Raw genomic sequence first — 25,197 nt, 5'->3', positions numbered from 1 at the left:
GGTATATTGATATATTTATCATGTCCCCCGGAGCTTTCCTGCCACATACGATAAACAAGCACTGTGAACACCCTGTAATTTAGGCTTAATGTGTAATAAATTGACACATTTGTGTGTTAAACCTGCATATATGCAGAAATAATATTTATTTAAAATGTAAAAATTATTTAAAATTGTTGACAGAAAGAGTTGCTTCTGCAATATTTGTATAGATTTATAGAAGCAGTCACAGACATTTCTGCAACAAATCTGACACTTGTGAATTTGCCCTAATATCAGAGATAGATATCTAGTGTGACTGTTAATACCAATATCTTTGGTTTAAGGCTACATTCACATGTTCTGTAGTTTTATCCGTAATTGTGGATCTGCAGTTACAGAAAAATTTAGAGCCTATTTATTTCTGTTGGGTTGTTCACACAGTCCTCACATTTGCAAATCTGCAATCTGCAAAAAATTGCATCTGCTGACTCTAGTACAGACCATAATTGCAGCACAGTGCCCCATAGAAGTTTATGGGAACGTCCACAATTTTTAACATATGAGATGCCTTTAAAAAATGATTGAGTGATCATTTTAAACCATTGCTACTTATTTAACTATCATCTTTCCTTTTTGATAATAAATAGCTTGGTACAATGCCAACATATGCCCCACAGCTCTATTTACAACTAAACACGAGTGTCACCGAATACATATATTGTGGCAGTATAGGAATACAGCATAGCAGAAGAAACTACAGTGTAATGCACACAAGATTTCTGATGCCGAGTATAAAGTAAATATTCTTCAGAGCCAACTCCTACATTGCTCCAAGTCTATATTTCCTGACAGCTGTTAGTGCTGCGCTCTCTGTCCTCTCACAGAACTTATTCTACTTCCTGCATTCGTCATTGTATACTTGGCAGCACAGTATGTGTTTTATAGCCAACATAAGCATTAAGTAGTGAAGGTAATCGGAGAGATCAAGCATTAGGCTATGTTCACACATATTGACAGCTGTTTTTATTAGACAGCCATCATTTAACAACAAATAATAACTGTTATTTATATGAATATGTTGTTTTAAAATAACAGCCGCTATTTGTCGTCAAATGATGGCCGTCCTGTAAAAATTGCCGTCATTTTGACTATGTGAACATAGCCGCACATTGACTTACTATCCTCTCTGGTCACTGTTTGGTTTTGAATGTTATGATCTCACAGAACTTTATGCTGTTTATATAAAACTAATCACCTTTAGGCTATGTTCACCAATAAATTAATAACAGCCTTTATTGTAAATAACCACCGCTATTTGCTGTTAAATGATGGACGCTGAATAAAAATGGCCGTTGTTTTGACGGTGTGTGAACATAGCCTTAAAAGTAAGCATTTTGAAGCAAAATCGTAATGATGAGTGTATAGAGTAGTGTCATTTTGTTCTTACTGTGCAGGATCATGTATATTTGTTAAAGTTGCATACAGGTATTTAAAACTGTGTATGGATATGCAGATCTCATCTTACCCTGTGGTATTTTCATTCTTTACTGGGCAGGTCTTGATTCCTGTCAGTTCAGTGATTCTTGTTAAAAAGGCAAATACAGCATTACTGGTGCCCAATGCCCTTAGTGTGCGAACCATTGATGGGGACAAGGTGAGTGTATGTAGTGTGACTTCCTAATGCTCATCGACTTGTAATATTGCCGAACAGTGCTTGTAAAATAGAGATCTATGATGCCGTCAGTTTAGGTGATTACACCCGCATTCAGGATGGAGACCTTGGCTTGTAATGCAGACTTAGGCTATGTTCATACAGTGTAAGAAACCGGCCATTCTGTGACCCGGCCAGGTGACAAAATGGCCAGTTTCAGAAATGATCATCCCAGACGGTACTGCAGTACTGGCCGGATGATCTTTAGCGCCGCAAAGTTCTGATGTGGGCACATCCGTGTGCGCCCGCCTCAGAACTCCCCACAGCACACTATGGAGCGTGCGGCTGGAGCCGCTCGCTCCATAGTGTGCACTGACATGGTTTTCTGCGGCCGCTGTTCAATGAATAGCGGCCACAGAAAACTGACATGACATAGACGGCAAGGTAACGTATATTTTCATAATAATCACAGCCATTGTTGCAATGTACAACAACGGCCATAGTTTTACGAGAATATACGTTGTGTGGACATAGCCTTAGAATTCCCTCATTGGATCATGAATTGCTAAACATAATGCTCTGCTACTCTTACAGTCAGTGCCCACATCGTGCTGTATATTTCTGTGCAGCGCTTTGATGTGGGCGGTAAGAAACCAGCAGAGAGCGGCTCCTGCTACAGTGACTGTATTACAACTTGGAGACCGGGCTGGCAACTGTTTTGTTTGCACACAGCAGATCTATCCCATAGCTGTATAGTGTAAGGACCTGGACTCCTTGTGGATACATCTACTGTTATGTATATAAATATATGTATACACCATGGCATTATAGTGTACCAAGTAATAAAAAAGGTACATCAGATGTATAAAACTAAGAGTAATAGACCTTTTTTGCATATGTTATAACATATGTCGCAAATATATTGAGCTTAATAAATAAAAATTTTTTTTTTTTCAAAATGTCACTGTTACCAATCTCAATTAAAGGGGTTGAATGAAAAAAAGCACAGCTACATTCTTGTAAAAACACCACCACCCCTTTCTCCCGGCTGTGTGTTTGTGTGTGTGTGGGGGGTATTTAAATTCTGTGCCATTCACTTTAATAGAACCGAGCTGCAAAACCCACACCCAAACTGGGGACAAGAGTGGTGCTGTTTCTGGAAAGCAGCCATGTTTTTCTAAGCCTGGACAACCCCTTTAATTGTGAAAGCTTTGATTTTTAAAGCTGTTCTTGATAAATGAGTTTTGTTACTATTGGCAATGTTTTTTGTTACAACTTTTTAAATTGTTTAAGGTATTATAGTATTTTCACTTTTCCTCCATCAGTATCTGTTTGGATCTCTGCGTAATAGAGAGATGTGCTACCATGCAGTTCGCTCGGTGTGCACTAATCTTCCAGTAAGTATTTATTCATGTTGTCTTTTCTTTGCGGCTGTGGTGTGTATTAAATTGGCATTAGGCCTGTCCAAGTACATGCCGTAGAAAAAGCACCACTAACTTAGACAGATTGTTAATTGTTGTTTTTTTTCTTTACGTGAAAAAAGAATGTAATATACTAAATAAAATAAAAAAAAATAGTCTTCTGTAAATGGCATGTCCAAGGTAACAGTACACTGCTGTGACAGTAATGCAGCTGACAAAGTAACATTGACAGTAAAAGGAGGTGAAATATTTAAGTGGCTGTCATTAGTAGCACCATACAGTGTACTAAATTCTAGGTTCCCTTAAAGGATTTGTTTATAAAGCTCTGTTAGACCTGTCATACAAGAAACCTATAATGAGGTCTGCAAAGGTTACATTGTCCATTGATGTGAACAGAATTAAAAGAGGTTGTTAAAAAACAAAACAAAACATACTCACCTACCACAATCACTCTACTACTATTCTGAGGGTGGCCAGCAACATGCCACTGCTTGTCTGTCTTCTTTCTGCCGTGAAGCCTCAAAAAGAGGGTGAGCAGTGGGATCAACCTCCGGGCAGGGTGATTTATTTATTTATTTATTTTTATTTTTTTTTGAGGGGGGGGGGGAGGCTGAAAGAAATAATGTGCTCTCAACTCCTGGTTGCTGGTCCCTGCCCGCTTCCTGGTTAGAGAGGGTACATGGGACATGACATATCGTGGCCTCTCAGCCAGCTGTAGCTGGGTCCTGCCTCCGCTGCTAACTGGCTGAACGGCCCTAACAGGTCACATCCCCTTTCTAACTAGGAGGCGGCAGGGGACCAGAGCAGCGGTACACGCCATTAGTGCTGGAGCCGGGGAGGTGAGAGCACATTATTTCTTTCAGCCTCCCCCTCCCCGGCACTATTACAAAAAATTGTTGTCCTTTAAACGTTTACTAGCCATTATTTAAAAAAAAAAAAAAAAAAAAAAAACATTTAATGGACAACTGAGAATCCCATCTCAACGTAATTAAACTAAGTGCACAACAAGTTAATTAACATTACATTACAGCATAAAAATATGACACGGTATAAATGCTTAATGTAGGGAAACCCTTTTTAAGGGAGAGAGTCACGCTTGGGGCTAATATGGGGATTGTGCCATTATAGCTGCGTTAGATGTTTTAGGCCATGTTCCTACTTTGGTTACATAGTGGGGATCGGTGTCTGTCTCGTAATACAAAGGGGCAATAATAATGAGCATTATTAGCCTTAGCCTATAAGTGATACCAAATATCACATCAGTATATGTTCACACACAGTATTTTGGTTGCTATTTCTGTCAGTATTTGTAGTCAAAACCAGGAGTGGAACTGACAGGGAAAAATTATAATGGAAAGATTTGCATAGTTCCTGTGTTTTTAACCTACTCCTGGTTTTCGTTGAAAAAAATACTAAATGAAATACTGCGTGTGAACATAGCCATAAGGCAGAATCAAATTTTATTTATTTATTTTTTTTGCCATTTCATTGCTTGGGTCTTCTTATGTCACCCTCAGATGTTTAAAACATTTACTTTATAGCATAACACCTTTTTCAATTATATCAAAAACTAAACATATTTAAAGAGAATGTGTACTTTTCCATTTTACTAAAATAAATCACAACTAGAACTATAAAAGGAATAAATTGTTTGAGTTATGCAAACTCAATCTCTTCATATACTTCTCTATCTTAGGATTCTCTTTCCCGTGTCTCTTAATAACATGTATTGTATGTACATTTATTACAGTTATAATATAGCTAACTGGCATCTCTGTTTTTTTTTTTTTTTTTTTTTTTTCTGGTAAAGGACGGCAGTGCTTGCAGTACTCCATCAGTGGCGTCTCTCGAACCAAGTTCAGAACCGTGCAGCAAAACTCTGGTAAGGATAATGAAATAAAAAGAGATTTTAGTTCGTTTAGAGATGGATATCATAGGGCATGCTTAATATTCTGGCAGCTGTGAAGTTTGTTTTAACACTGTATATGTGATACACTCTGTTTTTCTTTCAGAACTCCAGCCATTCTGACCTAGAACAGACACTACATGAATCAGACAGTGCAGAGAACTGTGCCAAAGAAGTAGGTGAGTAAAAAAGATTTAAAGATTTCTTTAAAAACCCTCGAAGATTGGTAAAGTGGTAGAGCACTGATAGCCTTCTGCGTCACCACCAAGGACAAGTTTATCCAAGTTCCTAAACCATTGTGTAGGGGACATGAATAAAATGCTTAGATATTTTAAGAATGTGACATTTTTTAGATGGATGTTGCAAGGGAGCAACTTATCTGCCACAGATCTGCAGCATATTATGGTCTAAAGGTCCCCATACATTGTTGTGGAAACTATTAACTCGTGGCAAAGTGTCTTATCTTCATTTGTGTGTGTGTGTGTATATCCATTCAAAGGTCTGACTGTTTACAGGTAAATTTTACCTGCCGTATTCTGAGTGTGTGTGTGTGTGTGTATACATGATTTGGGTCTCTCCAGCAGTCCTGTGTATGTAGATTACAGACAATACTGATCTAATGCTTGTTGGTCGTCAGATCATTATTTTCTTTTTCTTTATTTCTTTGCCACAATTTTTTTTTCCCCGGGTATAGTTATTTTTTTTTTTTTACTGTATATGTATAGGTATTGATTCACACTGCTGTTGAGCAATGCAGGTAGACTTAATGGTGTCTCTTAAGTAAATAAAATTTGTCATATAGCATATATGAGGGAACTAACTGCACGTTTACTTCTCCAGGCATTAAATTTCTGGTACAAAACCCGATAAGACCTAGTAGCAATGAAGTAGACGGGCAAACTCAGGATAAGTTTCTAAATGGTGAGTGTAATGTAGCAAAAAAAAAAAAAAAGAAAAAAAAGTGACTTGTCTATCTGTAATATCCTGTCAAAATAATATGCCATTTAGGGTTTAAAGCCACTTCACACTTGACTATTACTACCAGACAGTCAGCAGGTTGGTATTATACCAATTTGCCTGTGTTCAAATTCTAGCTTATTGGGTATCCTCATGGCTGGCCTTAGGGTAGATAGTGCCCTGCATACAGAGTGCTGTGGCCTCACCAACAAACACATACTACCAGACAATAACAAATACTGCCATGTAGTGCACATAATATCCCCTAGTAGCGCCAAACCAGCACCACAGTGCAGCAATAAATACTCTTCTGCCAGCGATAAACCAGAACCACAGTGCATTAATACTGCTTCACCTGTAGTAAACCAACACAAGAGTGCAGCTGCTCCACCTGTAGTAAACCAACACCGAAGTGGAACAATAAATACTGCTCCATCTGTAGTAAACCAACACCACAGTTCAGAAAAAAATTCTGCTCCACTTGTAAATTAACAGAAAAACCTACTTCTCCAGCTATAGTAAACCAGTACTACAGTGCAGCAGTCCTGTTTCTATCTCCACCCCTCTACTCATCTGTCAGTTTGAACTGTGTGACCATGAGCATGACATCTTCACAGGGCCTTTATATTTTCTACAGAGCCTGCACTGATAATGCAGAGCTGCTATTATATCAGTGTAGTCTCTGGCTGGAGCCCCTGCTATGTGCTGATGTCTGCGCAGACAGAGACCCCACGCCTCACAATTTAAGAAGCGCTACCCTATGTAACTCTAAGCATCTTTGAAGCGTACACCCCTTAAGGTCAGCCTTGAACATAGCATGATAAAATGCAGTTATTCTGCTGCAGTCAGCCTCCAGAGGTAACTGAATCTTGTGGAAGCTCAATTTATAAATTCAGAGAAGATAGTTTGAGAATGTAATATATGTTATATCATATCATAAAGTGTCTCTTCTTCTTCTATAGGGGATGTTTGCCAAGAGAAGACGTCTTCTGATGACAGCCACATGCAATGGGCAGATCCTAGGGCTGTGAATATTCTACTCGTTATCTATATGCTGCTGTGAGTTATTTTATTACTGCTACGTTTTGACATTATTCTTGATGCTACCCTTTTATTACAGTATAAAAAGACCTGTTTCTTTATTTTCTGGCAGGGTTTTACTACTCCTCTTCTCGTCAGGGTATATTGGTTTGCGTATTATGGAGCTGGAGAACCAGCTGAACATCATGGGGGCCTGGCCAAGAGGAGATGAAGCTCAGGGGTTAGTATTGCACTTATGCATCTACTAATGACAATGTTTATTTAGTGTGTTTTTGTTTGTTTGTTTTTTTTAAATTCACCTTTTTGAAGAGTCTAACTTTTACAAGTTTAGTCTGTAAAGGATGGTTTCTGTACTGTAGGCTAAGTAGATGGTCATCATCATCATCATCACCACCAACCCCATGTATAGGTCCGTGGAAAAAGTGCCCACTTCCTTTCTAACCAAGTGAACTATTGCATACCATGAACAATATTGGTGGTGAAAAGATGTGGCACTTGTTGGTGTTGCCTGAGCTTCCTGTGACTTCCTCTGTGTCTTCTTCCCTCTCTTCTTCCTCTTCTCCCTTAGTTTCTTTGTTGTTAATAGATCCATGCATGATGCGAGTCAAAGGCTTTCTATCACATTCTTGCCCACATCTCTATGAAGCGTTACTGTCATTTACAGTAACATTTGACATGTCCCACATGCACCACAGAGTTCTGTCAATAAAACCCAGATATCAATCAAATCCAACTTATTCGCTTAATTATGTAGATTATGGAGCAAACGGATCAGATGTTCTGCTGGTCGGGGAATGGAGCACACTGTCGTGCATTCCCTCTTCCCCCCCCCCCCCCCCCCCCCCCCCCCCCCTTCTGTTACTCTGGATCTTTTAGACCTGGTACAATCAGCAACTTTTCACATGCCTGAGGACCTCTCTTACTGCACCTGACTATAACACTTTAATGTAAAAAAAAAATAAAAAATGTGTGGTCAGACCTCCAGTCGCTTTAAAAATCTTGACTTTGTGTTTCTTTCCATATTGCTATGGGAAACTGAATGTATAGTCATTCTCTTTAGCCTGGGAGCCAGTGGAAGAGCACTGAGCTGAGAGAAGCACTCAGCCTGGGTGGGGAGGGGAATAAATGAAAATGTTTAACTTGTCAAAAGATTTTTCACCTGCCATGTACACTTTTAGATTAAATTTATTAGATTGAAAGAAAAACAAACTTTGCTAGTCAGTGCACTACTCACAGAAAAGCAGTGTTCCTCCTATTGTAACTGACAAGGCTATCAGTGGGTTAATGACAATAGCATTTAGAAGAGAGATGATCGTATTTACAGTAACAACAAAGCTGATCTCTTAGTTAAATAGAAGCAGGGCGATGAGTGGATTTTAAGAAATAACTGACTGCCACTCCTCCCCGGGTGCTCAGAAAAGCTGGATGTGGTCCTGGGAAACTTCTCTGAGTTTCGCAGGACTGGATCCAGCTTTTCCCAGCATCCAGGGGGGGAGGAGCGGTATGTAGTGGCAGTCAGTTAGAAGGGAGCAGGGCGGATGAGCAAATTTACAGTAATAACAAAGGCTCATCTTTAATTTAGACCACAGGTGTCAAACTATGGCCCTTTAGCTGTTGCAAAACTACAACTCCCATTGTGCCTGGACAACTAAAACTAAGCTTTGGCTGTCCATGCATGATGGGAATTGTAGTGTTGCAAGTTTGACATCCCCTGATTTAGACCTTTTTAGACAGAGACCTTTTTTATCTTTGACCTTTTATGAGCGCTGAATCATTCACATGGCCAGTCACATCCACTGTTGTAACAGCACATCTCTGCTTACACTGGGAAATGTTTTGCCGACAAATGATTTATGAAGCTGGACAAACAGAGCATTCAGAGTCTGCTTGTTGTTTGGCTAGTCACTGCACCTTTTATGTAGGGGCAATAAAACAAACATACATAGCTCCTTTTTATTACTTTTTTTTTTTTTTTTTAACTTGCAAGTTTTGTAAGGTGACATGGTATAATGTTCCGTTTGCAGATCTCAAGATACTTGAAGTAAAAATCTCAACAAGTTCCATTTATATCTCCGTCTTCATGAACGAAAAGACTTGTGGAGCAGACCCAGAACAGTGCTTTAAAGCCTCAAAATCTTGGTTGAATGGAAGGACATTGGATTCAAGAAAGAAGATCACTCCTTCCAAACAGAAATTCATACTGTACACTTGTGACATGACAAGGTTCACAGGGATCTTAAATCCTAGCGGAAGTGAGACCTTCAGGCAGCAGTTTTGCACAAAGACACTGTTAAACAGATTTACTATTACCTTTCAACAGATGAACCGAGAAACCATTTAGTATTTCGCTCACTCAGGTATTTCATAGCTTGTATCTGTGCAGTAGTGAATGTCTCAAAGGATGTAGATTTTGTAAATAGTTTTGTTTTCTTACAAATTTTGAGTATGTTTGTCCTCTATGCAAATGTTCTATAGAATGGAATCTTCCCGAAAGGAAGAAAAGTTACACAGGATTAGTTGCTAAATAAAAAAAAAAAAACTGAAGAAATCCTGTGCTAAAGCATTGGTCCAATGTTGACGGGGTTGTCCCACCATGACAACCTATCGCACGGGTCTCCAAACTGCGGCCCTTCAGCTGTTGCGAAACTACAACTCCCATCATGCCTGGACAGCTAAAGCTTTGGATTTGGCTGTCCAGGCATGATGGGGAAAAGTAGTTTTGCAACAGCTGGAGGGCGTTTGGAGACCCATGACCTATCCCCTTACTATCTCCAGTGGCTCCCATATAGAATGAATAGAGTGGCAGTGAGCACATGTAACCTACCACTACATTTTCAGGCTATGTTCCCAAAATGTACTTAAGATACTGAAACAATGGTCAATGTTTGCGATCTTTAGTATGTTGTGCGAACATAGCCTAGTGGGAGACCCCTCCCCATCTTCCCCGATCAGACACCTATCTCTGATTCATATAGGGGGTAAACTGTTATGGTGGTATAACTCATTCAATTGCCTTTACTAACAAGAGTTTTCTTATTATGCAAGTATGATATCCAATATCTTAAGAGTTTCAAAGGTAGATATAAATGAACAGTCCACGTTCACTGTAGAATGTATATGGTGGCATAAAGGCTGAATATTTCTTTGAATGTTTAAAGCGTACCTGTCACTTAAAATCCATTTTGACATGTCATCAGACATGTCAAAAGCTACTGATCACAGTGGGTCTCACTGGTGACACCCGGTCTGATCAGAAGACTTAGCCCGGGAGAGATCGCAGTAGGGCAATGCTTTTCCTATGAGAAACTATTGATGGAATGAGGGTCTGGCTGGAAAGAGGATCGCGCTGACATACTCTCTCTCCCCAGCTATATCTTCTCATCAGAGCATGTGTCAGCAGTGAGACCCACTGTGATCAATAACATTTGACATGTCTGAATGTCTGACACGTGAAAAGGTATTTCTAGTGACGGTGCCCATTTAAGTCTAGTTGTAACAACTAGAAAACTGCACTTTATTTAAAGATCACTCATTTCTGTAATTGATCTGGAATTCCTCAGCCGCCTTTTTAGTCAACGTAGCTGAATGCTTATCCAAACTTTAGCTGGGAATTCTAAGAAAATTTACAGCTAAAAGTTTAGGGCCTGCTGCTATTTTATATTGCACAGTGCATGAGGAAATACGGGTGACAATGTGTCCAGCCAGCATATATGTAACAGATGAGGACACCAGATCACCCGCACATCCTGCTTGGTCGCCTCTCCAAGTTGCTAGGCAGTTGCCAAAACATGAGTATTGTTTAGCAAGTTCTGTACTTGCATAATGTATTCATTAGAAAGCCTGAAAGATTCCATAATAAACACCTAGAATAGGAAACTGAAGTGTCACATGTGTCCTGTAAGCTAACACTTTACAACTTCAGCGCAGCACTTTCACCTCCAGGTAAATGGAATATAGCAGATTAAATGTTCTATTTCCTTATAAAGAATTGGATTTCATTGAAACCTTTCTTTCATTGTGTGTATTCATTTAGCTATGTTCACACACTGTCAAAGTGATGGCTGTTTTTATTGGACGGCCGTTATTTGTCTAAATGACAGCTGTCCAGTTAAAAATGGCTGTCAGGTTGGCTGTGTGTGACATTAACTGAATGTTTTGGATGCTGCATGTTTTTGTCTTTTCGTTTGAAGCCCCAAAACACGCAACTGAAAACACTGTATGTGTGAATAGACCCTTAGTAAGTGCTTGAGAACTACTGCAGATATTGAGACGCATCTGTATAACCCCTTGATTACCTCATTACTATGCAAGTGCATCTTTAAAAAAAATTGCATCTCCAAAAATTTGTATTTATACGAACTGTTATTTAATCAACAAATGTTGTAATATCCCTAAAATTTTTGTATTTATGTAAAATGCTATTTTTGGTCAGATTTTGTAATATAATTTGAGATGCTGTATATTGACAGATTTTTTCATAGAGTATTTATAAATACTGCACTCTAGTCTGTTTTTTTTTTTTTTTTTTTTTTTTTTTTTTTTTTTACTAGATTAACATCCATCTTTGGGAATAAACCTTTTTATTTCTTGAAATTGATGGTGGTTGTTCATTTATCAACAATGCAACTAACAGGCCTTAAAGGGATATTCCCATCTGACAAAGTAATCCCCTATTTATTCTCTATGGCAGCTGCTAGAAACAGCTGAACACTGTAGCCTGCTGTTTCCTTGGCTCCCATAGAGAATGAATTGGAGCAGTGTTGCGCATGTGTGAACCGCCCCTTTACTGTAACAGGAGACTGGGGAATCGTGATCCCAGTCTGACCACCCTCCATAGAGTAGACTATGAGGGCTTTATATGAGGGCTATATATATTTTATAAGCAGCATATCGGATACTTTGAGAGACTGGGATGGAAATAGAGTAGACCGTTTCAAGATGTCTATACATTCCAGTTGTACCAATGAGTGTTGTGTGTTGCACCAATAAAACTTCACTTGTAGGCTATGTTCACATATAGGGGGAGATTTATCAAAGGGTGTAAAATTTAGACTGGTACAAACTGCCCACAGCAACCAATCTGAACTAAAGTTGAGCTGTGATTGGTTGCTGTGGGCAGTTTGCACCAGTCTAAATTTTACACCCTTTGCTAAATCTCTCCCATAGTGTTTTTGCTCAGTATTTTTCTACAAAACCAGGAGTGGTTTGAAGACACAGACTATAGGGGAGATCGAACAAACTGGTGTAAAGTAGAATTGGCCCGGTTGCCCCTAGCAACAAATCAGATTCCACCTTTCATTTTCAAGAATCTATGAGGAATGAAAAGTGGAATCTGATTTGTTGCTAGGGGCAACCGGGCCAATTCTACTTTACACCAGTTTGATAAATCTTCCCCTATGTTCACACACTGTTGAGGTTGAGTGGATGTCTGTCATTTAATGGCAAATAATTGCTATTATTTTAAAACATTGGCAATTTTTAAACCTGAGTGAAAATACTGTGTGGAAACATAGCCTGAATTTATATGTCCTAAAAACATCACCACCTCATCAGTCATGTTGTTTTTATGGCATACTAAATAAAAGTGAAGTTTTATTGGTACAATGTGCTGGACAGTTGGAATGTTTGTATCTGCATTTTCTGGAGCCTGATCAGGGCTTGTCTGTGTAGCCATCGCAATAGGTAAGTGGTGTGGTGTTTTTTTGTTTTTTTTTTAAAATGTGGTTATAAAGTTTTTGTCTCTGTAGCACCACTGTAATCCACAAAAAAATTTGCCTATTTAGTGATCCCACATACTATCAAAAGGCAGTAAAAAAATGCAAAGAAACTGTGGAAGACTTTGTTTATTGTATTATATTGCAACCTATTACATAGGTTGGACATTAGAGATGAGCGTACCTTGAGCATGCTCGAGTCGATCCGAACCCGAACTTTCGGCATTTGATTAGTGGTGGCTGCTGAAGTTGGATAAAGCCCTAAGGCTATGTGGAAAACATGGTTATTGTCATTGGCTGTATCCAAGTTCAGCAGCCCTCACTAATCAAATGCTGAAAGTTCTGGTTCGGATGGACTCTAACCCGAACCTGGTTCGCTCATCTCTATTGGACATGTTTGGTAATATGATTCACAGTAGCGTGCAGGGATTTTTGTGTGTGGATATTTGACTTCTTCTGCAGCTCTCAAACAACAAAGAGAACTGGTGCAACCGCCTTAGCATTCTGCTGTGAAACTCGTGACTCCGTTCTTGAGATAGGGTCCCAGCAGTTGGACCACTACAATCATACAGTTGACGCCCCCCCACTGTTGATAGGGGATAAGTGTTGTTGGCCCGAAAAAAGCCACTTCAAATTATCCTTTCATCCCCAAATTATCCTTTCATCCCCCTTGTGGACAAGAACTGCTTTCTGCAGGATTAAATTGGTTTTAAATCCATAGGTTTATCTGCTAGGAAAGGGTCTGAGGTTGGGGCTTTTCTGGCTTTGTGTCCCCTGTCCCACCTCGGTCCATGGTTTACACTCCGACCCCCTGCTGACTTGCACATCACCTGACTGGATTGAAATCCCATGCAGATGCCATGTGCTCCTTCAGTGGTGCAGGTGCAGTAAGGTCAGAGTGACAGGTGGCTGAGCTTCCTTCTGTACTTACCTAAACAACAAGCCCTTTACATTTAAACCTATTGGTTAAAGGGGTTTTCTTATTTAACTTTACTTGTCCCCTATCCCCTTCTCTAGTCACCAAAAATTCTTTAAAAATTTTAAAACATTGTTAAAACAATAATTCATTTTCTGATGAACAATTCCCTTTAAGGATACAGGAGGCATTATACTGTTGGGGAAACTTTGACGGAGAGCCACATACAGTATATTGTCACCTGTAGTGCCCCTATTCAGTACAATGTGGCCCCTGCACAGTATTATGCAGGGGAGGTGGCTTTAAAGAGAAAAATTAACAATAATATTTTAGTATTATTATTATCAGCAGTAATGCTGTCTACAGAAAGGCACCACCCACAGTACTGGAGCTCCAGGGCCTAGTGATTAAATATGGTCCTGTCTCTGCCTGCCATGATCAACACCCATTAAAATGGCCTGACAGAGAGAATACCCCATGACAAAACAAGGAAGGCGAAATGAATTTTATACAGACAGTATATTACTGCACAATGCTTTTCCTCTGCCATAACAGTTTATCACAGCTTTCATTTCATTGCAAACTAGTCAGATCCCAGCATGTCAAGAGGACCAGAGGCTGTAACAGCCTGATCTAGATGTGGATGCATCTGTGGAAGAGAAAATTTAAAGGCCCTATAATACTGAACGATTATCGGCTATTAGCGTTCAGGATAACTGTTTAGTGTAATAGGACAATAAGCCAAAATTTACAATGTCGGATGATTGTAGTCTTTCATGATGTTGATAGATCCACGATGGGTGCAGCACTGACTACAGTGGGCATCCCACATGATCTAAGGATCGTCCGGGCCTCCCCCTCGCAGTCTGTCCGTGTATAAGCAAAGGAACGAGGAGGAAGCGAGTGCTGACCTGACAAGTTGGCACCTGCTTCCCCTGGAACATTGGGCTGTGTAATAGGTCAGTACTGCACAAAGCCTGTGTGATAGGAACAAAAGTGATATTCCAGACATGTTTATAAGGATCTATTTGAATGTAAAATATGACAATACACAGTATCACATAATACACTGCACTATTCTCAGTGTCATTCATTCTCTTGGTTATGAGGCGGCTGTTGGTGAGTCCGGAGTTCTCTTGTTACCTCACATAGTGACTGTTCTATGGTTGCCAGGAAGCGCATTGTGGGTCACAACATTACATAAGGAATACATTCAGAGGCCTCCTATTGTCTGGGTGAGCTCATAGACAGCGCTGGCATGGAGCTGCCTACTCTTACAAATCATGTGTCCTGCCGCTCATTGGAAACAGAATTTCCACAAAACATACAGAGGTAAGAGAGGAACATACAATTTCTACTTTTTCTAACTAGAATACAATGAGGGAGATTTATCAAACATCATGTAAAGTGAAACTGGCTCAGTTGACCCTAGCAACCAATCAGATTCCACTTTGCATTCCTCACAGACTCTTTGGAAAATGATAGGTGGAATCTGATTGGTTGCTAGGGGCAACTGAGACAGTTTCACTTTACACCATGTTTAATAAATCTCCCCCAATGTACTAACCTGTCCAGGGCTGCAAAAACATCCCGCTCAGATATTTCTTTTTTGTTTGGGCAGTGTCTCAGACTACAGGAGCACCTTCCTATTGTTGACAGCTTGTTGTCTAGGATACTGACCACCACTCTAAAAGCTGTGGTCAGACTGTAGCTATATAGGGGGGATTTATTTATCATTGGTGTAAAATTAGACTGATATGTCTAGTTACAGTTGTCTTTTGACCCCACGGCACACTTATTTGTTCAAAAGTCACTGATGCTGCAATTCTGCTCCAGTCTAGACCACTCTTTAAAGAGCTACACCTGTTAGCTTGGTGGAACAGTAATGTGTTTACACACACAGATTATCTGACAGATTTTTTAAGCCAAAACTAGGAATGGATTTGAAAAGAGGAGAAATCTCAGTCTTTCCTTTAAGACTTGTTCTCTGTTTATAGTCTATTCCTGGCTTTGGCTTCAAAAATCTGTTAGATAAATCTCTCTGTGTAAACACACCAGTACATTCATTAGCTTTTCAGTGGACTTAAAGCGTAACTACCATTTTAAAAAACTTCTGACATGTCATAGCGACATGTTAGAAGTGTATATCGGTCGTGGTCTGGCTGCTGCAAACCCTGCCGATAGAACGAAGGGGCTGCCACACGCGGAAGTGTACACTCTGCTCCTTCATCTCTGCTACAGGGAGCTGAATTTTGTAGGCTGCTGGTTGAAAAAAAGAGATTAAATACATGAAGTGCAGTCTGTAAAGAGTGTCATGCTCAATGCATTCATCAATCACATGACTGCCTCCTCTGTGAGTGTACACAGGGGTGGATTAACTTTACCTTAGGCCCCGGGCTGTTCACTAAGCTCCGGCCCTGCACCACCCCACTGTAACTATGGCAGCACTAGTGTGGTGTTCATAATACAGCACACATAATGTCATGATGCCCTGATTTGTGCAAAATTGCGCTAAAAAAAGCAGCAATTTTTTGCAAATCATAGCAGAACTGTAGCCAGGAGACAATATTCTACTTAAAGTAAGGGTATGAGCACACTGAGGAATACGCAAGGAATTGAAGCAGAATCCGCTCTTATTTTACGGGAGGAATTTCAAACGGAAATTATGAACAGAGCAATGTCCCATTGTGTTTAATGGAATTTCACACTGCAGAATTTTCTGCCACAGATCCGCTTTCTGCCCAAAGAATTGACATGTCAATTCTTTGCACGGATTCTGCTAGAGGAATCCTATAGAGGTCAATGGAGGCTTAAATTCTGCTTGCATTCTGCTCAAATTCCACTCCTATTTTGCCCCCCAACCCCCCCCCCCCCTTATATACATAGACCATCACCATGCAAGTTCCTCACAGTGAATGAGTGACATGTTGCCCCTCAGTCCAGTGGAGGCCCCCAGCACACATGATTAGCAGGGCAGCGGTGGGAGGCCGTGCTGCTGCCTGTTACTTTTGAATGACTGTCAGTGACCTGATCTGTAACAGCAAGTTCTGGCAGCGGCCGAGGACCCCATGGCTCCGTGGCGGCCCTCAGCAGAGCTGCTCAGCAGCATTATAGATCATCTAATCAACTGTGCTGGGGGCCTCCACTGGACCGAGGGGGCACTGGCAGCCCTCAGCAGCTGATTAGCAGCCATATGCAGAGCAGTCTTTCCTATTGAGAGGGCAGAGGGGCCCTTATGAGCATTGAGCCCCTGGGCAGTCGCCTATTCTGCCCAATGGGTAAGAAGGATATGATACCACCAACAAAACCCCGCCCCCCAGGATGGATTATTCTTCATTGGTGGGCCCCCAGAATAAGTTCCTCTGGTGGGCCCCAGGTACCCCAGTCTGACACTGGCCCAGACAACCCCTTTAATGACAAAATAAACTAGTATCCATTTATTTGAACTGTGCAAACTATAGCCAACAATTAATCTTTATTTTTATAGTGTCAGGTCTGTGTCTCTACATGGACCTTCCAACTCCCCCATCCTGCAACAGGCAGTCTCATTTACCTCGGGTCCTATGGGAGCAGATGTTAAGTCACATACATTGTACACTAATAAGCGTGAGCCCTTCGTCCGATGGCAAAATGACTACAGACAAAGAGAGCAGGCAGCACTCCACCCCAGTAAGTATGCATTGAACAATCTAAGTAAAGTCAATTGTAGCTTCTGCTTAGAGCTCTTGTTCCTAAAGTTTAATTTATCTGAAGAAAACCTTTATGGTTATCTCCTGCCATTCTCTAGGGGCCACAGCCGGACTGGTATATGCTTGGTATTTTTTCTTCCACTAAAAATGTGTTGGGTAGATATCAAGTACAGCAACAGGGGGCAGGGATGACAAATAGTTACCGCAACAAGGGCAGGGTAGATATCAAGTACAGCGACAGGAAACAGGGATGACTATTAGTTACAGCAACAGGGGACAGGAATGACAATTAGTTACAGCAACAGGGGACAGGGATGACTATTAGTTACAGCAACAGAGGCCAGGGGTGACCATTAGACACAGTAATAGTGGACAGACGATAATCAGGGCAGGAAGAGGTCAGTTTGTGTGCTTACTTTCACTGTGCCAGCGCTGCTGTTTACTACCAGCTCTGAGCTCTTCCTACACTCACAAGTGGGCTGTGAGAAGCCGACACCTCCTGTCATTCTCACTGGAATTGGTCCGCCTGTAAAGATGCACCAATCGCAGAGTTACCTGGCTGGGCCGAATGGTGACAGGTATCTGGGTAGTTGCCAGGACTTATTACTACTCGAAGACGACATTTAGAGTTAAACTGAAATCGTAGGTCATGGTGGAGACTACACATGGACTGGAACATTCCTTCCTCCTCCTCTCTAGTCTTTGTCAGTCACACCCAGAGCCAATGAACTGTTAAAATCTGACATCACATCTACATTAGTGTTCAGAGAACGTTGATAACTCAAAACAGTTCAGCAAGTCCGCTCAACACTAGTCATGACATCTTGTACCTTGTTAGGCAGGGTTCACACTACGTATAACACCGGCCGTTCTGTGACCTGGTCGGGTCACAGAACGGCCGGTACTGCAGTAACAGAGTACCTGAGCAACAGAGTCATAGATGTGCTGCCAATTTTTCCTTTTTTTTTTTTTTTTTTTTTTTTTTACTACTGAAGTAATGGCTCGATGATCTTCATTTGCGGTGAATTTGCATGCGGGCGCACCAGTGTGCCCGGCTGACTATTACTAGGTGTATACCAGTATCACTATTCCATATAATACTGGTATATTGTATGGAATATGATTTTTACTGACAGACTACTACTCCTGAAAAGGACTGTTAAAAAGGTTATCCATGGCTACAAAAACATGGCCACTTTCTTCCAGATACAACATGAATCTTGTCTCCAGTTTGGGTGGGGTTTTGCTGCTCAGTTCCATTAAAGTAAATGGAGCTTAATTGCAAACCGCACCTGAACCGGAGACAAGAGTCGTGTTGTCTCTGAAAGAAAGTGGTCATGTTTTTGTAGCACTGGATAACCCCTTTAAGTAGGTTATAAGCTTACAAAAACACCCAGCTAACCACACTAAGCTCTTCATCTGCTCTGCACCTGCTCCAGAAGCTCTCCCTTAAGGGTACAAACACACACAGCAGATACACAGCAGATCCGCAGCAGATTTGATACTGTGTTCAGTTATTTAGATCTAATCTCAGCAGCGTGACTGGCAGAGCAGCAGTGGAACATGGACCAGGAGTAACCACATATGACCGTCAGACCAAGGCACAACCACCAGCAGAGTAACACCAGCCAGTTTTAGTATGATAATGATTTATAGAGTAACCCTTTAAATGATTAAAGCATGTCAGAAAAAAAAAAACATACCCCAGTTTGATACTGTAAGCTAATTTTATGCTAATTTTTGATCCTGATAGAGGATGCTATGGGCTCCAATATCTTTTGGCTATCTTGTAAAATATTACATAATGTTTCCTGTATTTAAATAAACTCTTAAATCGTTCAAATATGTTTTCCAGGTGCCTCTCAGCTCCTTCGGGAGACCTCATGGTATGATCCAACCCAGCCATCTCAGATACTAAAGGAATCTCCTCGGTGGGGTGCATTCAGATGGAGGGACCAGCCTGTCCTTGGTAAAGAGTATGGTAAGTAAAAATAAAATAAAAAAAAAAGAACAATACAAGAACAAGAAAAATAAACATAACAACTAGATACTATTTTTATTTCCTTTACATGTGCACTATAATTTATATAGTTTAAAGCCACTCTGTACCCACAATCTGACCCCCCCCCCCCAAAACCACTTGTACCTTCAGATAGCTTCTTTTAATCCAAGATCTGTCCTGGGGTCCGTTCGGCAGGTGATGCAGTTATTGTCCTAAAAAACAACTTTTAAACTTGCAGCCCCGTGCCCAAAGGACGTGGCTTAGAATATCTGCGCCCTAACTTTGCACCACCCCTTTGTCCCGCCTCCCCACCCTCTACATCATTAGGAATGCCACTGGAACATTTTCTCCATGCTGAACATTGCACAGGTGCCTTAACGATCCAGCCCATGTGCCGGGCTGACACAGGTGGGGAATAGGAGACAATCTGCCTGGAGCATTCCTAATGATGAAGAGGGTGGGGAGGAGGGACAGAGAGGTTGTGCCAGCCTAATGCATACACAATCTAAGCCAAGGCCGTTGGGCACGGGGCTGCCAGTTTAAAAGTAGTTTTTTAGGACAATAACTGCATCACCTGCTAAACGGACCCCAGGACAGATCTTGGATTAAAAGCAGCTATCTGAAGGTACAAGCGGTTTTGGGGGGGGGGGGGGACAGATTGTGGGTACAGAGTTGCTTTAAACGAAAGTGCTGACAGCCAGGGAAGAGAAGTAGAACATATACTGGTGTAACCTGCCTGACCAAGAGAAACATTATTTAATCCCCTGCCCACCACTATGGCACATGCCCAGGAGATGGGGTTGGTGACCTAAATTCTCTATGTTCATTGTAGCTGAAATTCGGGTCCAGGGAGACATACAACCAATACAGAAGTTCCATGCATGTAAATAGCAAAGTCTTCTTTGCAAGCCTAAAGTATGGCCTGTCTGCTCCGTACTAAAGAAAAAAATGAAGGGAGTAAGTCAGAGAGTAGGAGGGGTTGTGCAGCAAGTGTTTTTAAAATGCACGACAAGGGTGGGAAAGCTACCCCTCTGAAAGAATGAATGTGTAGAACAGTGCTTCTCAATTCCAGTGCTCAGGCCTCACCAACAGGTCATATTTTGAGGATTTCCTTAGTATTGCACAGGTGATATAATTATACTCATCATCAGGTATTAGCACAAGTGTCCTTTGTATGGGATAGCCTCAAAACATGACCTGTTGGTGAGGCCTGAGGACTGGAATTGAGAAGCACTGGTGTAGAAGACATGAAGTAGTTGGACCATCATTCACAATCATCATGCTGCCCTCAATATGATGCTTGTGTAAAACAGGATTATCACACAGAAAGGGAAGAGGGTGATGGTGTGTTTACTCAGAGATTTATGTGACAGATTTTTTTAAACCTAAGCCAGGAACAGACTATAAGCAGAGAACAGGTCATAAAGAAAAGACTGAGGGTCCTTTTACACAAAAAAAATCTGACAGATTATCTGACAGATTTTTGAAGCCAAAGCCAGGAATGGATTTGAAAAGAGGAGAAATCTCAGTCTTTTCTTTAAGACCTGTTCTCTGTTTATAGTTTATAGTCTGTTCCTGGCTTTTTTTTTCTTTGGCTGCAAAAATCAGTTAGATATCTGTGTGTGTAAAGCCCCAATTAAACGTTCCCCTCGTTCCCTGCTTTCTGGTGCCGCTATTACACGTGTCGGCAGCAAGCGGGTGAGTGCAGGGGGGCTGTGGGGAGCTGCGCGGGGGGGGGGGGATCTGCCCGGGTAATTGCACCTGTTCCACGGAGCGACGGCAGCAGATCGCTGCTATCACAGTCGTTTGTCTTTCAACACGTTAAAAGACGAACAACAGCAACGTTGCCTTCTATTACACAAGACGATTATTGTCCGAATACGGCCAATAATCGTTCAGTGTAATAGGACCTTAAAAGGACCCTGAGGTTTCTCCTCTTATGAAATCCATTCCTAGCTTTGGCTTCAAAAATCTATCAGATAAATATCTCTGTGTAAATGCACCCTAAGGAATCTGTTCTTAAAGTGGCACTATCAGCAGGTTCTTCTCAGAGAACCTGCTGATATGCCATAGTAACTATGTATGTCAGTAATACTTAGCCAATACTTTAAGCCCTGTTCACCCCCATATTGTTTGTAAAATCACTAAATGCTCTTATACAAATTACTTGCATAAGAGCATTTAAAGTGTCGCCGCGGCCCGTCCAGTCCACTATGCATATTCATAACTGCATAGTGGGCTGTATACACTGCGGCTGCGCAGGGAAGCACAGGCTACTTCCCACGCATGCGCAACCCCCCGGGCCACCACCGATCCTTCCGGAGGTCCCTCAGGATGTAAGTATAAGATAGACTTTATACTTACGTCTTGAGGGACCTCCGGGAGGATCGGCGGTGGCCCGGGGGTTTCGTGCATGTGCGGGAAGCAACCTGTGCTTCCCTGTCCACCTGCAGTGTATACGGCGACACTTTAAATGCTCTTATGCAGGTAATTTGCATAAGAGCATTTAGTGATTTTACAAGCAATGCAGGGGGGAGCAGGGCTTAAAGTAGTGGCTATGTATTATTGACATACATAGCTACTACGGCATATCAACAGGTTCTCTGGGAAGCTTTAAATATAACCTACCTCCAGTATAACAACCAGCATTACACACCTATTTTTCAATTTTAGCAGGACAATTTAGGGCCCTATTACATGGAGCGATAATCTGCCGATTTATGCCGAACCAGAAACAGAAAAACAAATTTGCAGACTGTCCATAAATCAAGGACGGTTACGAACATGATCACAGCATCCTCCAATCCCTGTCCCTCACCTGGGTCATGGTTTTGTTATTGATCAACTTATTTACAGAAATGAAAGGTAAATTAATGAACTTTTTTTTGTTTTGTTTTTTCAGTTGTAAACAGACACAAGTTTGGAGTCTAGAAGGGATCCTCTTCCGCTTACCAATTGTTGTTAAGAGCGCAAATAAATTGTAAACCTGTTTGCAGCATTATTTCCCAGTCTTACAATCACTGTACAGGCTGGGTTTAAACATAGGGGGAAATTTACCAAGCTGTTATACAGTAAGTTTGTTTTTGTTGCCCAAAGCTACTAATCAGAACTCAACTGTCATATAGTAAAGCGGTACTCTGCCGAAAAATTATATATTTTTTAGATCAACCAGTACCAGAAAGTTATAGAGAAATGTAATTTACTTCTATTTAAAAATCTCTAGTCCTTAAGTACTTATTAGCTGCTGTATGTCTTGCAGGAAGTGGTGTATTCTTTCCCGCCTAACACAGTGCTCTCTGCTGCCACCTCTGTCTATGTCAGAGCATCTAGAGCATTAGCCAATAGAAAACCTCTCCTGCTCTGGACAGTTCCTGACATGGACAGAGATGGCAGCAGTTAGCACTGTGTCAGTCTGGAAAAAAAAAGACCATTTATACATTTTGGGAAAGGCACTGTTTACCAGTAAGTACCTGATACTTTTCACATGACCATGACCACAACCGTGATGGATCAGGAGAACGAGAACAAGATGGGAGAAGTCCTTGCCCAGTGTATTCACTCCCAGCTCTTTGTCATATAACCTAGATGGACTTTCTGTGTAAGCCTATGGGGTCCATCTAGGTCACATACACAAGAGGAGCGCACAGCAGCACAGTTTCCTTCCCACTCCATCTACTGATTGTGTGTGTTGTAGCTTGTAACCCACTCTCTGCCTGCCAAGTACACTGGAACAGAGAATTAAAGTGCAAAACATTATACAATACTTTCTTCTACATAAAATATAACCAGTGAATAGGGACCATCATGAGCCCAGCCACGTAACAGGGCTCTGGGACATTGCACTATGGAAAGAAAAAAGAAAGAAACAGCAACAACAGAAAGGAAAGAAACAGCAGTCCTGCTATTTGAGCTTTGTGGTAATAGTTATAGTATAGTAATGAGTTATGCTCATCTCTAGTTTTGAGTGGGGATTTGGGTCATGTTATATAGTATTTTGATAATGTGTAAACAGAATATATCTGTATAGAATATCCTCCTTCCTATTTAAACCCTTTGGAAATCTGGTATCTAAAGAGAGAATACAAAAAGCCCCCCTATTCAATACACATTTCCACCAGTCATCCCAATCACTTTTTCTATGTCAAAGAAAGAAAAACAGGTTAAAGGGACTGTACCATCAGGCCTGGGCTGAAACACTGGAGGCGGGCTGACCCACCCCCAGTAGGAGGAAACCTCCGCCCCTCTATGACACTGCTCCTATAGAATCAATGGAGCTGTATCATAGAGGAAAGGGGGTTTTCTCCCATTGGGGGTGGGTCAGCCCGCCTCCAGTGCTTCATCCCAGGCCTGATGGTACAGTCCCTTTAACCCCTTAAGGACAGAGCAAATTTCGATTTTTGCGTTTTCTTTTTTTCCTCCTTGTGCCTAAAAGGCCATAGCACTTGCATTTTTCCACCTAGAGACTCACATGAGCCCTTATTTTTTGCGCTACTAATTGTACTTTGCAATGGCAGGCTGAATTTTTTCATAAAGTACACTGGAAAACCAAAAAAAAAAAAAAATGTGTGGTGAAATTGAAAAAAAAAAACAAAAACGCATTTTTGTTTATTTGGGGGGTATTTGTTTTTACGCCATTCACCCTTGGGTTATATTGACTTGTTATATATGTTCCTCAAGTCGTTACGATTAAAACGATGTATAACATGTATAACTTTTCTTTTATCTGATGGCCTGTAAAAAATTCAAACCATTGTTAACAAATATATGTTCCTTAAAACCGCTCCATTCCCAGGCTTATAGCGCTTTTATCCTTTGGTCTATGGGGCTGTGTGAGGTGTCATTTTTTGCGCCATGATGTTTACTTTCTATCGGTATCCTGATTGCGCATATGCGACTTTTTGATCGCTTTTTATTTCAATTTTTCTGGATTTGATGTGACCAAAAATGCGCAATTTTGCACTTTGGGATTTTTTTGCGCTTACACCGTTTACCGTGCGAGATCAGGAATGTGATTAATTAATAGTATGGGCGATTATGCAAACATGTTCATTTATTTATTTATTTTAATTTATAACCTGGGAAAAGGGGGGTGATTCAGACTTTTATTAGGGGAGGGGGCTTTTTATTGACAACAACACTTTATTTATTTTTTTTACACTTATACTAGAAGCCCCCCCCCCTGGGGTTAGGGTTATTTCCCCTGGGGGACTTCTAGTATATACACTTTGATCTCTCATTGAGATCTTTGCTGTATAGTTATACAGCAAAGATCAATGAGATCGGCACTCGTTTGCTTTCGGCTGCTGTGGCCGAAAACAAACGAGTGCCGAGCCGGGGTCAGCGCGATCTTTGCGGAGACCCCGACAGGTAATAGACACCAGGGAAGTGCTGCATCCGGTAATCGGATGCAGCTGTTAACTTTGACTGCTGCATCTGATTACCTGATTAGCGGGCACGGCGATCGGACCGTGCCAGCTAATAGCCGCGGTCCCGGGCTACACGCAGCACCCAGGATCCAGCGGTTCAGAGCGGGGCCCTTTGTCGTTAAGGGGTTAAAGCTCCATAGTCATTGTGACATGTTCACAGACTATGTGATTGGTTGTCATTAAAGCAGTAGTTACACTGGTATTAACCTCCGGGGCAGTTGCCACAGATTGGAAAGAAACCTTGATTTACCTTTAGGGTATAAACCCACACACCGTATATGCAGCGTATTTACTGCTGCGATACGCAGCAAACTCGCAGCAAAATCGCAGCAAAATCGCAGCAGATTAGATCTAAATAACTGAACACAGCATCAAATCTGTACCAACAAATCTGCTGCGTATTTGTTGCATATCTGCTGCATATACGGTGTGTGGGTTTATACCCTTAAGGAACAGTGTGACTCATCTTCAGCAGGCAGAATGGCATAGCTT

The 25,197-nt window shown here is 41.3% G+C and overlaps 1 protein-coding gene across 5 annotated transcripts in view; it reads left to right on the top strand.

The window, feature by feature from the left end:
* LOC138797614 (GRAM domain-containing protein 2B-like) overlaps positions 1 to 22,927 on the top strand; it is a 68,826-nt gene extending 45,899 nt beyond the window's left edge. For 2 of the 5 annotated variants that reach the window (XM_069978004.1, XM_069978005.1), the window contains exons 6-13: positions 1,538 to 1,636; positions 2,959 to 3,030; positions 4,865 to 4,936; positions 5,067 to 5,139; positions 5,801 to 5,881; positions 6,880 to 6,976; positions 7,071 to 7,178; positions 8,983 to 11,460. In XM_069978004.1, coding sequence (XP_069834105.1) covers positions 1,538 to 1,636; positions 2,959 to 3,030; positions 4,865 to 4,936; positions 5,067 to 5,139; positions 5,801 to 5,881; positions 6,880 to 6,976; positions 7,071 to 7,178; positions 8,983 to 8,998 — 618 coding nt within the window. In that variant the 3' untranslated portion in view covers positions 8,999 to 11,460. Of the gene's footprint in view, positions 1 to 1,537; positions 1,637 to 2,958; positions 3,031 to 4,864; positions 4,937 to 5,066; positions 5,140 to 5,800; positions 5,882 to 6,879; positions 6,977 to 7,070; positions 7,179 to 8,982; positions 11,461 to 17,075; positions 17,258 to 19,132; positions 19,259 to 21,952; positions 22,055 to 22,181 lie in introns of those variants that run through there. The other 3 variants (XR_011363958.1, XR_011363959.1, XR_011363960.1) reach the window with 3 other exon arrangements.
* Positions 22,928 to 25,197: the final 2,270 nt, after the last annotated feature.

This window comes from Dendropsophus ebraccatus, chromosome 7, assembly GCF_027789765.1.
Source record: "Dendropsophus ebraccatus isolate aDenEbr1 chromosome 7, aDenEbr1.pat, whole genome shotgun sequence".
NCBI lineage: Eukaryota > Metazoa > Chordata > Amphibia > Anura > Hylidae > Dendropsophus > Dendropsophus ebraccatus.
This window is presented reverse-complemented; position numbering and strand designations above follow the sequence as displayed.